This window comes from Prunus persica, chromosome G7 (genome assembly GCF_000346465.2).
Source record: "Prunus persica cultivar Lovell chromosome G7, Prunus_persica_NCBIv2, whole genome shotgun sequence".
Taxonomy (NCBI): Eukaryota; Viridiplantae; Streptophyta; class Magnoliopsida; order Rosales; family Rosaceae; genus Prunus; species Prunus persica.
The window spans coordinates 3,400,974-3,415,210 of record NC_034015.1 but is presented as its reverse complement, the minus strand read 5'-3'; the positions used below and the strand labels follow the sequence as shown (position 1 = coordinate 3,415,210).

Below are 14,237 nucleotides of genomic sequence, written 5' to 3'. Positions count from 1 at the left end.
TCCCCACTATAAATGCTCTCAGAGTATTTACATTTCCATCCAATATCGATTCTCCTTTTCCAATATGACTTGATGTATAAAAAAAATATATATATTTAAAAAATATATATATTTAAAAAATAAAACAGACACACAAACTAGTCCTCATTTTTTTTTTCCTGGAGAATGCTAGTCATTAATGCGCATTCATTGGAAAACAGACAAAAGAACAGGAGATATAAACAAAATAAAATAAAAACTCTCTCTCTCTCTCTCTCTCTTGTCTGTTTGTTATCGGTTTTGTTTTTTTGGTTGGATTTGCTTCCTCTGTCTATTTCACTTCCTTTTCTGGGAAGCAACGGGGCTCTTTCTTACCTCTTCTCACCTTCAAGTCCACGTCTCTGTTTCTCCAACGCCCACTCTGATTTGAATCAAAATCCCTCACAACAAGTAAGATTACATCGAATCTGGTAATGTCTTTACTATTCTTTTCTCTGTCCGTCTACAATTGGAATTGGTATGAACTAGAACTGGTAAATTAAAATTCAAGGAATTTATGATTATTGTCGTTGACACCTCTAAACCCTTGCAGTGCCAATATCAAATCTGGGTTCACTGAAAAATTGTAAAATATATATTTATATATATAATTACCTGTATCTGCTCAGTGTCAGCATGCTAAGCTAACATGACCATGTGTTGTAAGAAATTAATATATGATCTGTTTTTAAAGTTTAATGATGGTTTTGGTTTTAGGTGTACACTACTTCTAATTAGGCTATATGATCATGTAACTGGATGGATATGTGTATTCATTAGGTAATTTAAAATTAAAAATGTTTACCAAGAGCTAGAGGATCGTCTGACAGCTTTTGGCAGAAATGCTTAAAACAGAAGCAGTCCCAAATGGGCACTAAACCATGTGCTTAGTGGCTATGCGTACGTTCATACTAATATTAATATGTCTGGTATTGGCAGTAAAGTAATGGCATCTCCTGACTCATGGATGCGAGAATTCAATGATGCTTCAAAGCTTGCTGATGAAATCAATGGTATGATTTCTGGAAGGAGTTCATTGCCACCCTCTGGACCCGAAACACAACGTCATATGTCTGCAACTCGAAGAAAGGTTACAATACTAAGGACAAAGCTTGAGACTTTGCAGTCACTCTTGTCTAAACTTCCTAACAAGCAGTCAATGTGAGTATTCTCGTAGAGTTCAATTCCTGTTCTTAACCCATGACCAATATTTAATTTGAATTTCTTTTTGTATCCCCGGGAACTTCTTAGTGGCTTTACTCCAAACCTCATTTCATAGGAACCTAAAGGTTGTTCGATTTTATTATATTCCATCCATTTTCTTATCAGAAAAAATGAAATACTAATATAAGGTATCAATTGAACCTTCCCCATCATGGAATGTGAAATGTGCAATATAAGTTAATATTACTTCAAGGATGACGTTGAAACTAATAAAAAAAGAATATGAGAAGTTCTTTGATATGTTTTAGTAGTCAATTGGAACAATGGCCTGAGAATGAACTAGTGTTGAAAACTAGTTGATCCAGGTTGTAGAGGGAAAAGGAAGGAGACCAAATATAATGACAGAAGAACGATTTAGTATTTTATTTGGAATGTTTGTTATTTTGTGCATACGATCTACTTAATCAAATATCTGTTGACTCATTCTATGTTTTTAACAACTGAACATTAATTCACTTAAGTTTATCCAGTAAAATCTTTGGTAATAGATAGATGGTCGGCTCATAATTACTTAAATAAGATTGGAATAGATTGATGGAATTATTTCTTGTTCATGAAAGTAGTTCTAATCATACAAAATGGATATTTTTTTTTGTTCTGATTGTGTTCATTGTACAATGGGATATCAATTAATGAATGGTGACCTGATTGTGTTCATTGTAGCATATGTTTATGTTTATTTGATTGCATTTATAAATATACAATGGTTTTAAGTTTGAAAACTCAACAGGACAAACATATGCATAAAAAAATTATATATGATAGATAATGTTTTCTAATGAGACAGTCTGACGGATTTCTGGTTCACTGTTGCTGTAATATCTTTTCTTTGGGTTCAAAATTGCTTATTTGCTTGTACAATTGACTAATGTCTATAAACCCTAACTTCTTCTATGCATTGCTAATGAGTCTGTATGATGTGCTTCTATAGTGGTGGGTTGTTATGTGGTGTTTTTCCTGAATTGTGTCAAAATGCATGTTTAGGTATCGAATATTGAAGTCATGGGATTAGGATTGCTTTTTTTGGAAATCTGAGAGGATTTTGGTTAAGATGTTTACTAAATTCAAATGAGTAGCGTGTAATGGTAGAAACTACTTTTGTGCAAGCAAAAAAGTTTCTGTTCATATGGTGCTTTATTTTAGCTGGTTTTCACTCGTTGTACAAATTTTAATTGCTGCTGTGATAAACAGAACAGGGAAAGAAATAAATCGTCGTAAAGATATGCTCACAAATTTGAGTTCTAAAGCTGATCAAATGGCTATTGCTCTCAACATGTCTAGCCTTGCTAATAAACAGAACTTGCTTGGCCCTGATAAGAAGATGGATGATATAATGAGAAGAACGGAAGATTTAGACAACCATGGTCTTGTTAGCTTTCAACGGCAAATCATGAAGGGCATGTGATTGTAAATTAAATGGTGTTTACTTTCTATAATTGTTGATTTAGTCTGCGACTAATGGTAATGTGTTTTACATTCCTAGCAGAACAAGATGAAGGACTTGGAAAATTGGAGGAGACAGTTATTAGTACAAAACACATAGCGTTGGCAGTAAATGAAGAGCTTGATCTGCACACTATGCTTCTGGTTGAGTCTTTTGCTGATTTTCCAGTTTACATTATTATGGTGTCTTTTATGTCCAACCAGAGTTGCAATGAAGACTTCTGCAGTTTTTTTAACTTGTCTTTCTTAAACAATATCCAGGATAATCTGGACCAGCATGTGGACTCAACAAATTCCAACCTACAGGTTATCATTACCATATTATTGCTTGCTTTCCTAGCTTGAATTTCATGGGACAGCACCGACATTCGTGTAGACATATAGTTTTAAATAAAGATCTCTTTCTGGCATACAAAGTACCCACCTTAATGATCAGATAGTCAAAGAGAGATTATAAATCTCAAAACTTTTTCAAACAACAAACCCTAAACAAAATCTGTGTATTTTGGTATCGTTTCACCCGATTTGATTTGTTATACCCCTCCACTTTTGTAAATTGAATTTAAACTCACATTGACATTGTTTGTTCTTGAAACAGCGGGTGCAAAAGAAATTTGCTGTGCTGAACAAACGCACCAAAGGCGGTTGTTCTTCTTTGATCCTACTGGTTCTTGCGGTTGTGATTTTAATAATTGTTACCTGGGCATTGATTAAGTACTTGTAACATTACATTACCAATGATCAACTTGCTAATGGTGGAATTTTCCAACCAGAAGTGATATACTAGGTTGCAAAGGCATGTGTCAACAAGCTCCTCCTGCCTTTGGTTTAAAACTTGTAAAAAGTAAAATGCATAAATGCACAGGGATTGAGAGATTATCAAAGGCGTCCACAATATATCTTGGATTTGCTCTGTTTGATTGATTACCTAGCGTGGGCTGCAAGTTTCATAGAGAGATATATATTTGTTGCAGTCTAGCAATTAACTTGCTTAAGCACCAAGCTTTCTAAAAACCATTGCTGGTATTTGGAGATCATGGCTTGATGTACCGAGGACCTAAGATGCATGGATAAATGCTCTTAATTACTTGAGCTACAACTCCTTTATTGTTTGTTTCTTCTGGATCCCTTTAACGGCACCTAACAATTTATTGATTCATTGAAAGAACAAAAAATGTCTTATAAGCAAAATAAATTTAAAAGAAAATGTGTCAAAATATATGATTTTATTTGTGGTCATCAGCCGACCCTCAAACAAATTTTTTTTTTTTTTTAAAAAAAAAAAAGGCACAAACATTTCAAACTATGAACATGAAGCTTGATCATTAGCAGAAAATAAACATGTAGCACCCATAGAAGGTTTTCTTTGACAATCATACACGCTGGTGGGTTGGTATTTGTTGGGCTTCTAGTGGTGCTTTGTTTTTTCTTGTTCGGTGGAGGTGGCGGTTGGTGGTAATTCTTCTTTATTTTGTGTTTTGTTCATGTGGCTGTCTCGTTTTGGTGTTCTTTTGGTTATGACCCATTGCATGCTAAACAATTCTCGCACTGTACAAAAGACTACAAAGGACTACACGTACTTAGAAGGCCTTCTTTGACAAAACCTGAGAGGCGGTGGTGTGCTCTTTTGATGGGTTTCTTTTAGTTTTTAGTTTATTTCTTTGTGTTTTGTTCTGGTAGATTGTTCATTTTGGTGTGTCATTGTTTCTGACCTATTGCATGCTGAAAAATCTAGTGTTGTACAAAAGACTATGTTTGCATAGAAGGTCTTCTTTGACAAAATCTAAGAGGCATTGGTGTGCTCTTTCGATGGGTTGCTATTAGCTTATATATTTGGTGGTGGGGTAGATTTGTTTTAGAAGTGTCTGTTTTGCAGTTCTGGTTTTGTTTGGACTCTTTTGTTAGTCTATTGCATGTGTGGTACTCTTTTCTCACTCGGACTTAGTTTCTTGAGAAGGTTTTGATGAGATCAGTATTAACATGCCGGTTTCATTTGTACAGTTCGTGGAATATTAATGGCATTTCTCTTATAAAAAAACACATAATATTTTATGTTTTTTTTTCTTTCCATATGTAACAAACCAACCACAATTAATGAATCATACACAGAATACAAAGAGGGAGGATAGTGATCAACATTCTATTTGCTGGCAATTGCGGGTGGTTTGACAATGTTCGGCATGAGAAGAATATGACACTTACAATAGTGAATATTATTGCAACATGACAATATTTTCATAAGTGAGCACAATTATAAGGCCAAGAACGGCTTGTACGTGCGTGCATAGGCCGAATAATAACCATATGACACAAAATATGCAGTCCAAGTGTGAGGAATGTGGCGACATGGAAATATTTAATCAGGCTTTATAGCTGAGTTGCTTTGAAAATTCCTAATTGATTTAAATCTTCTAAAATTAGAAAAATAATTCCTTTCCCAACAAGGATTATTTTTCTCCAAACCCTAACCTTACGAGGCTCTATAAATACATGGCAATGCACAAGGGTTGAGGTACGTCTAAATTCCTCTCTGAAACTCTGCCGGAATTATCTTTCACAAACCCTAGCCACCATACTCTTTCTCTCTCTCATACGGGGCTCTGGCTACCTGGTCCACACCATGCATACAACTCCGTACCCTTTTCATTAGCTATTGTTTTCCTACAAACACTTGAACTAACTTAGGCATCGAAGGGCCTTTGGCCAACGCCCTTCGGGTGTGGTCCTCTTATTCTGATTTGTTTTGTAGAGAGAAAGAGATGACGAAGGGAAAGACGGAATCTTAGACGAATATTCCCCTGGGACGAAAATCGCTCCCACAGTCAACATAAGAGTAAAATCTTGAAGCAATCGTGCATTCATGAAAAAGAATTAACTTTAAGTTACTCTCAGTTTTCATAAACTTTGTTGGAGTTGGAGGCAAAGTTCATAAAAACTTGGTTTTGGGGGGAAGGGGGTAATGTTTGTGCTTGGTCCAAATTTGGTTGGGTCAGGTCCAGGATTCAACAATTATATCAGCAAGGGGCCCAAGTTATGCTTGAGCGGTCCCAAATTACCATTTAGGCCCTAGTTATGTTTGAGTGGCCCATAATCTATAAGGAGCCCCAAGTTATGCTCATCGGCCCCAAATTACCATTTGGGCCCAAGCCATCAGCTCTAAATAAATAAGGATGGCTAGAACCCCAAAAGATTATGTATGTTGTTGAGTGCATATAAGTGTCCGACTCCCTAAATATGGCCGAGCACCTAAATGCGGCCGAGCATGTGAAAACGGTCGAGCACATAAAAGTGGTCAAATGCCTAAATATGACCGAATGACTAGAAGTTGCTGAATGCATAAAATCACCTGAAGCATAAATGAGGAGAGAACATCCGGAGGAGGATTTTCACACATGTTACAATCCAATTAGAGAAAGGAATTATGCCAACCAGATGCTCAACCAAAGTTAATGTGGGAGAGCTAAAGATGGAAAGAAAATCAAATCAGCATTTTATTTAGATTAAACCACAAGCATGAATCAAGGGGGTAGAATGCATTTTGGGTCAACCAAGGAAATTGAAGCAATCAGCCAAAATTAATGATATTTATCAAGTATGAAATTATGACTGATTTGAAGGTCAATTGATGATTGACCAAATTGGGACGTATCGAAGCCCTATAAATACCAAGCTTTTGGAAGAGAGAAAAGATTTGTGACACAATACATAACTTGTCATTTTACATTATTTTCATTTGTTTACACACTTGTCTCTCCAAGCCTACTTTCAATTATTTATTTTACTCAATTTACATTACGCACTTGTCTTTAAATTCTTTAATTTACGCACGTTAATTTCTGTCATTTACTTTACCCAATTTACTTTCCCCCCTGTCTCTTCAATTATATTTAAATTCAAGAAAATTTCCCCTACCCCCCCACATGAATTTTTAGGCGACGGCATGCTTACTACCTGAATTTTTAATTTTCATTATTAATGTCACGCCCCGGACCGGCTCCGCCGTAGCACGATATTGTCTGCTTTGGGCCCTCCTCTCACTGCCCGCACGGTTTTGTTTCTGGGAGCTCACGAAGCAACTTCCCAGGGTGGTCACCCATCCTGGGATTGCTCCAGCCTCCCACTCGCTTAACTTCGGAGTTCTTACGACTCCGAAGCCAGTGAGCTCCCAAAAGCCTCGTGCTAGATGGATGCGAGGTGTGCCATATAAGGCACATCACCCCCTCTCCGTTTGGTCGATGTGGGATCTTACAATTAACTACCTAAAATTTATAAAGTGCAGTAATTTACCACCTACGTGTAACTCCATTAAATTTTTTGTTAAGCCAAGTCATTATAATTAAAAAATTAAAAAATCTAAAACTAAAAGAATTAAAAAAACAAAAACAAAAACAAGAAGAACATGATTAGGTTGATTTTCTTCTTTTTTTTCCTATTATTTTTAATTATGTTAGCTTAAATAATGTAAGTTTTTAATTATAATAAATTGATGAAAATGTCCTTTAAATATCAACTTTAGTTATTTGGATGCAAATCCATGGGTGTTTAACCCCAAAATTAATTGGATGTAAAAATTCATATGGGTGAGAAACCCAGAACCTCTGCGGATGAAAGAAATTTTAGGCATGTCCTAAAAAAAATGGGTTTAGAGATCTATGACAGTTAGCAAACGAAATGGGTCTTTACTTTCGTCATGTTGTTTCTCCTTCTCTCTGCTTGAAAATGAAAAATGAGAAGTTAATTCTCTACCGCCAAGTGCAGCAAAGAAGAAAAAAAAGGGAATTGACGAATGAAGCAAAGGTGATGGGGTTTATTCCTATAGCAGAGGCAAATAAAAAAAGGGTTATACCTCTGCCTTTGGAAAATCTGACCAACTCTCTTCGTCTCTGTTAAAAACAAGGGCATACTAATTTCTTCTGTGTATGAGTGTGCTGCTTTGAAACAAAAACAAACATAAATAAGTTGTTTGCATATGGACAGAAAAAGAAGAAAAAGGGAAGTGAGCAAAATAAAAAAAGAAAGAAAGAAAGCTTGAAAAGGGAGGCCACGTTGTATAGCCTACTCTATTAACGAGAAGAAACAAGAATTCCTTGATTATAGGATTGTATAAATTAGAGATTGTAATTTACTTTATGTACAAGACTTACCTAGAATGGCTTAGCTATTGATTGTATAAGAATGACCTCCCATTGTATATTTCAATATCAAGAAATAGCGAGATTTTCACTGCAGCAATCTCCTTATTTTTCTAACATGGTATCGGAGCACCATTCCTGGTGACTCTGAAAAAAAATTCGATCGCTTCCGCAACACACCGTCATAATGGGCGAGGAGGAGAAATCAATTGAGGCAGCTGTCACGAATCCTTCATATCCATATTCCTTACATAGCTCGAATCATCCGGGGATCATTTTAGCTTCCCAAATACTTGAAAGAGACAACTACGATCCATGGAGTCATTCTGCAGCAATCAGTCTTAGTGCAAAGAACAATGACATGGTACTTTCATGGCTTTTGAATTCCATACATCCAGACATCGCAAACAGCGTCATATACGTGAACGTTGTAGCAGAGGTTTGGTTTGACCTGTGAGAGCGCTTCTCTCAAGGAAACAACTCACGCATATACCAGATCAAAAGAGAAATCATAGAGTACAAACAAGGACAACAATCCATCTTAGCCTACTACACCAAACTAAAGGCATTATGGGATGAGTTGGGGTCCTACAATGAACCCGCAACTTGCACATGTAGGGGAATCAAAAAGCTCAACGTGCGAGAAGAGAAGAACAAAGTTATGTAGTTCCTTATGGGATTGAATGAAGCCTATTCCGCATTACGCATACAGATTTTGTTGATGGATCCGTTGCCAGACACACGAAAAACATATTCTCTTGTTCTCCAACAAGAGAAGCAGGTTGAGGTATCCCTTAATCGTGACAATCTCAACCGCCGTTCCATGAGTGTGACAAGCAATAAAGAGGCTGTTGCATCATCTCATCAGTCGTACAAGGGAAAACCACCCTTTCATTGTTCACACTGTGATCAAGATCATCACAATGTTGAAACCTGCTATTATTTACATGGCTTACCACTTGGCCACAAATTACATGGCAAGTCAGTGAAGCCACCCAACCGAAGGAAATCAACGGCTAATCATGTCAAGGCAGAGAGAAAGAGTGTTAAGAATTCAGACACAAATCACAAGACTCCAACCAGTGATGGTCCCAAATTCACCATAGAGGAATACAACCAACTGATGGCCATGCTTCAGAAAAACAATGATGGTAACCCACAACACTATGCAAATACCACATGTATTATTATACCATTATCTCCCATGACTCATGTAGCTCCACACTCGAAATTATATTGGATTATTAATAGTGGAGCCACAGACCATGTGACTTCTTCTGTTGAGTTAACAAATCTGCAGCTTTTGCCCAAGTCAGCCACCATTCAATTGCTTGATGGTGGTCAGACACACATCAAGTCAATTAGCTCATTACAAGTTACACCACACATTAAAGTTGATGAAGTGCTCAAAGTTCCACAATTTCAAGTTAATCTACTATCAGTCAGTAAATTGACACATGCATTGCAATGTATAGTGATATTTTTTTCCCTATTTTTGTGTTGTGCAGGACATTATTACGGGGAAGATGATTGGCCTGGACAAGCAACATAATGGCCTCTACTACTTGGCACAAGACCAAAACCTGATCCTAGCTCACCACATCTGGAAACAATCCAACCTCTGGCACCAAGTCTTGGCCACCCATCCATTGAACCTCTCCAAGTTCTCACCAAGACAAATTCTGAAATTTCTTTCAATTCCAGTCATGTCTGTGACATTTTCCCTTTAGCCAAACAGACTCGTCTATCATTTCCATCTAGTTCAATTTCTTCTCATGCATCTTCCAATTTAATACATTGTGATATTTTGGGATTGCATCGAATAAATTCCCATTTAAGGGCTTGTTATTTCTTAACAATTGTTGATGATTTTACACTTTATACTTGGATACATCTCATGAGTTTTAAATAAGAAACACAAGGGATACTACAATCATTTACTTTTTAAGCAGAAACACATTTCAATTTTCACATCAAAACTCTTCGAGCTAACAACGGAGCTGAATTTATATCCATGCGACCCTTCCTAGATACAAAAGGAATTTTTTTCCACCACTCATGCCCCTCAACCCCCCCAACAAAATGGGGTTGTTGACCGCAAACACCATCATCTTTTGAACATGGGAAAGGCTCTCCGGCTTCAAGCCAACTTGCCTTTACAATTTTGGGGGAAAAGTATTCAAACGGCTTGTTATTTGATCAATCACCTACCTACACCTCTTTTTTCTCACAAATCACCATACGAAATGCTTCACACAATGCAACCCACATATACTCATCTTCGTACTTCTGGGTGCCTTTGCTATGCCACTAACCTCACACCTTCACATAAATTTGATCAATGAGCTTGCCGTTGCATTTTTGTTGGTTATCCTCTTGGTCAAAAGGGCTATTGGGTTTACGATCTCACCACACATAAATTTTTTTCCTCCCGGGATGTTGTCTTCCATGAAAATGTTTTTCCATTTAGTACCCATCCCCAAGAGCATCAACCAGATATGATTGTTCTCCTTCTTTCACAGGACTCCGAGACATCACCTTTTCTTCTAAGCCCAATCGGCCCCAACACAAATGACTCCCATGCTCCTGGCCCAGACTCAGCTGACCCATCCGACTTTCCCAATCCAATCCCTTCTCCAAACCTTACGGACACGCCTGACATACCAGACTCATCCCATGATTAACCTTTTGCCCCTACCCAACTGACCCTCATCACTGCTCCCCTCTGACGTTCTAATCGTCTCCCACAACCCAATGTCAAATTGTGTGACTTCCATGTTTACAACACGGTTATGGTTGCTCACCGCCCGTCATATTCTTCGTCAGGTACACGTCACCCCTTATCGCGGTATCTTTCTTATGCACAACTTTCTTCTCCTTATTAGAGTTTTTTCTATAATATCACCATTCTTGTGGAGCCTGCGACTTATGAACATACTGCTTTGGATCCTCATTGGAGCCAAGCCATGGTTGCGGAACTGACAGCCCTTGAACAAAATCAAACATGGACCCTTACATCTCTCCCTTCCGGTCATTATCCTATTGGGTGTAAGTAGGTCTACAAAATTAAGTACAACTCAGATGGTACGGTTGAGAGCTACAAGGCTTGGTTGGTGGCGAAAGGCTTCACTCAACATGAAGGAATTGATTATAAAGAGACATTTGCTCTTGTCGCCAAATTGCCCACCGCCCCTTGCTTGCTTGCTTGCTGTTGCCGCCATCCGTCATTGGTTTCTCCACCAAATAGATGTCCAGAACGCATTTCTCCATGGTAATCTCACTGAGGAGGTGTACATGCAACTACCTCCTGGTTTTCGTCAATAGGGGGAGCAACATATGGTGTGCCGACTCAACAAATCCCTTTACGGGCTCAAACAAGCTTCTCGTAGCTGGTTCCACAAGTTCTCTGATGCTATCCAACAAGGTGGTTTTTATCAGTCAAATGCTGACTATTCCCTGTTCACTAAAGTGTCTGGCACCTCTTTCACAGTTGTACTCATCTATGTAGATGACATGATCATCACCAGCAACGATGACAATGCCATTGCCTCTCTTAAAGACTTTATTCGCACCAAATTTCGCATTAAAGACCTTGGTCAAATGCGGTACTTCCTTGGTGTCGAAGTTTCTTGCTCCACTGATGGGATTCCAATATCTCAACGAAAATATACATTTGATATTTTGAATGAGGCAAGTTTGCTTGGGGCCAAACCGTTGTCAACACCCATGGAAGTGAACATTAAGTTATTACCCACTGTTCACCTATTTTGATTTTAATTCTGTGATGGTAGGGTAAAGTTCCCCATTAGTGGTCAAGAAGTCAACTTTCTTTTGTGAGTGAGCGTGCCACTGCTAGCAGTTCAAAACCCTAGCAGACTTCTAAAAAATAGATAACTTGAGCCCTAAGTTACTGACTTTTAAACAAGCAATTTTGAATTTGGGTGAGGAATATCACCTAAGTAAGTTCTTTTTATGCCTCAAACTGGTGAGGACTTCATAATTTTTCATAGTAAAAAATTGGTAGTTCTGGCCAGAATAAATGAAAAGAAGACAAACTGTTCAGGCAGAACTGTCTATTACAAGACTCAAAAATGAAATGACAACTCCGAAACAAGACAACAGAATGTTGGACTTCGATTTCTGCCTGGATAGCTGCCTCTGAACTGGGCTAGATTGGATGTGTCCAACACCTTCAACTAATGAGTTTCAGCTGGAAATCGATACCAACGCTTGAGTTTGGCAGAGCTTCAATTTATTATTAGGCATGGAAGGCTTGCTGAACGGACAGAATTGAGACCTCTCCAGTTTGAAAGGGACAGAAGTGGCTAGATTGATGGTCACTGAGCTAGAACTACGCTATGGTGCTTGTTCTGCTTGACCAAGGCTTTCTGTAAATTTGTTGAGGTTTTCATATTTGTGAAAAACCCTGACTCTACTTGACTTGGCTTTGTGCTGAACCAAATTTGTAACGAGAGAAATCTCACTTTGTAAAACTACTTCTCTGAACTGAACTGAGATCAGAGTTTCGAATTCTAGCTTGACTTGTTTCTTGTGGCTCAATGAGCTTTGGTCGCTCCAGTGTTTGAAGGCTTTTGAGATCAATTGATCATTTTGAATTTCTCAGTTATGACTTTGGGAGTTTTTTGTCTTGATTGATTTTTTGGCTATCCTTTGATTTGTTCACCTCCTCTCATATTTATAGGAAATGCTGGAATGAGTCTTTTATTCTTTAATAATGGGCGGCAGATCTTTCCAAAATCTTTTTCTCTTTTCAATGCCGTAAAAGAAGGAAGTTATTGTTTTGGCAGATAAGAGCCATCAACAATTAGCTTTCATAAAGGTCTTTTCCTTGCTTTTCTGAAAGAAAACCAACTCTTCTTGTTCTATGTTTGTTTCTTGTAAAAAACACAATCTGCCATGATAGTCAGTTTGCTTTTCCTGGTGAACAACTCCCATGCTCCCTACTTATCTCTTGAAAATGTAGCATGCTTATCTCTCGGAAAGGTCACCTACTTTAGTGTATATAAAAAGGGAATTTGATCTTCTTTCTTTGGCTGTAAAAAATGGAGAAGTCTTTCTGTAAGACCTGCCTTCATTAACTTCCTCTCAACTCCTATGTGATAGTTTGAAAACTTTGACTTTTTCAAAGTCAAGAATTCACGTGGGGCTTCCTTGAGAAAAAGATCTGCTGTTTTTGCTTTTTGGGATAGAGACTAAGTGGTGAGATCTTCTGAGAAGCTGGGCTTTTATCCAAAATGGTGTGTATCAATTCTTTAATTGCAAGTATTTTATTCTTTTCAGATCATAACTATATTTGTAATTTGTTCAAAAGGGTTTGGGCTTTTCCAGTGTCTTGGTTTTTCCCTCTGATTCATGTAAATGAAAGCCCAAATATTTGGTTCATGGGCCTCTCGACAAAAATGGGTTAGCGTGCAGAATTTTAGTCCAAACACCCACAAAAGGAGATTTATTGAAGAACCCATCACTTTATAGACGGTTGGTTGGGCGGCTTATTTATCTCACTATCACAAGACCAGAAATCACGTACTCGGTTCACATTTTAAGTCAATTTATGTAGGAACCAAGGAAACCACATCTTGATGCCGTCCATCATCTTTTGCGATACTTAAAAGGAGCACTGGGGCAAGGTTTATATTTTCCATCCAAAGGGAATTTATTGTCAAATGGATTCTGTGATGTAGACTAGGTTCGATGTTCTATTACGAGGCGATCCGTTATTGGTTATTGCATTTTTCTCGAAAGAGCTCTTATTTCATGGAGGACTAAGAAGCAAACTACTGTATCAAGGTCCTCTGCCGAATCGGAATATCGAGCTATGGCTTCCATCACATTTAAGCTTACTTGGTTTAGGTACTTGCTGCATGATTTGTGGGTTGAGCACCCACAATCGGCCAAGCTGTTTTCTGATAGTCAAGTGACACTTCATATCACTGCAAATCCGGTTTACCATGAACGAACCAAGATCGATTGTCATGTTGTTCGAGAATGGATTCAATCAGGAGCAATCGTGACAGCTCATGTGTCCTCAGCATGTCAACTTGCCGACATGTTCACCAAGCTACTCGGTTAGCTAATGTTTTGTTCCCTACTTGGCAAGTTCGGCGTTCTTGACATACACGCTCCAGCTTGAGGGGGAGTATTAATGGGAAGAAACAGGAATTCCTTAGTAATACGATCGTATAAATTAGAGATTGTGATTTACTTTCTGTACAAGACTTACCTAGAATGGCTTAGCTATTGATTGGATAAGAATGACCTCCTATTGTATATTTCAATATCAAGAAATAGAAGAGATATTCTCCACAGCAATCTCCTTATTTTTCTAACATACTCCTTCTTGAATTCCTCATTTGGTGTTTGTGTGCACACAATCAAAATAAAAGAAGCTCTGTGTTTTGT

General features: G+C 37.9%; 1 protein-coding gene across 4 annotated transcripts; it reads left to right on the top strand.

The window, feature by feature from the left end:
* Positions 104 to 3,616, top strand: LOC18770343 (syntaxin-51). 4 transcript variants are annotated; one of them, XM_020568719.1, is made up of 6 exons: positions 104 to 449; positions 958 to 1,179; positions 2,434 to 2,639; positions 2,729 to 2,829; positions 2,947 to 2,991; positions 3,284 to 3,463. In XM_020568719.1, exons 1-6 carry the CDS (start codon positions 166 to 168, stop codon positions 3,407 to 3,409), a joined length of 984 nt encoding a protein of 327 aa, XP_020424308.1. In that variant the 5' UTR covers positions 104 to 165; the 3' UTR covers positions 3,410 to 3,463. The 4 variants fall into 4 exon arrangements, with proteins under 4 accessions (XP_020424308.1, XP_020424307.1, XP_007202519.1 ...); XM_007202457.2 differs by having other exon boundaries at positions 202 to 429; XM_020568718.1 differs by having other exon boundaries at positions 2,729 to 2,991; positions 3,284 to 3,616.

Bases quoted from the DNA above. Each gene is read 5' to 3' on its own strand.
- LOC18770343 (XM_020568718.1), top strand. From the start codon at position 166: ATGCTAGTCATTAATGCGCATTCATTGGAAAACAGACAAAAGAACAGG. The intron at 2,640-2,728 runs GCATGTGATTGT...CATTCCTAGCAG, and splicing joins TCAACGGCAAATCATGAAGG to AACAAGATGAAGGACTTGGA. The intron at 2,992-3,283 runs GTTATCATTACC...TTCTTGAAACAG, and splicing joins CAACAAATTCCAACCTACAG to CGGGTGCAAAAGAAATTTGC.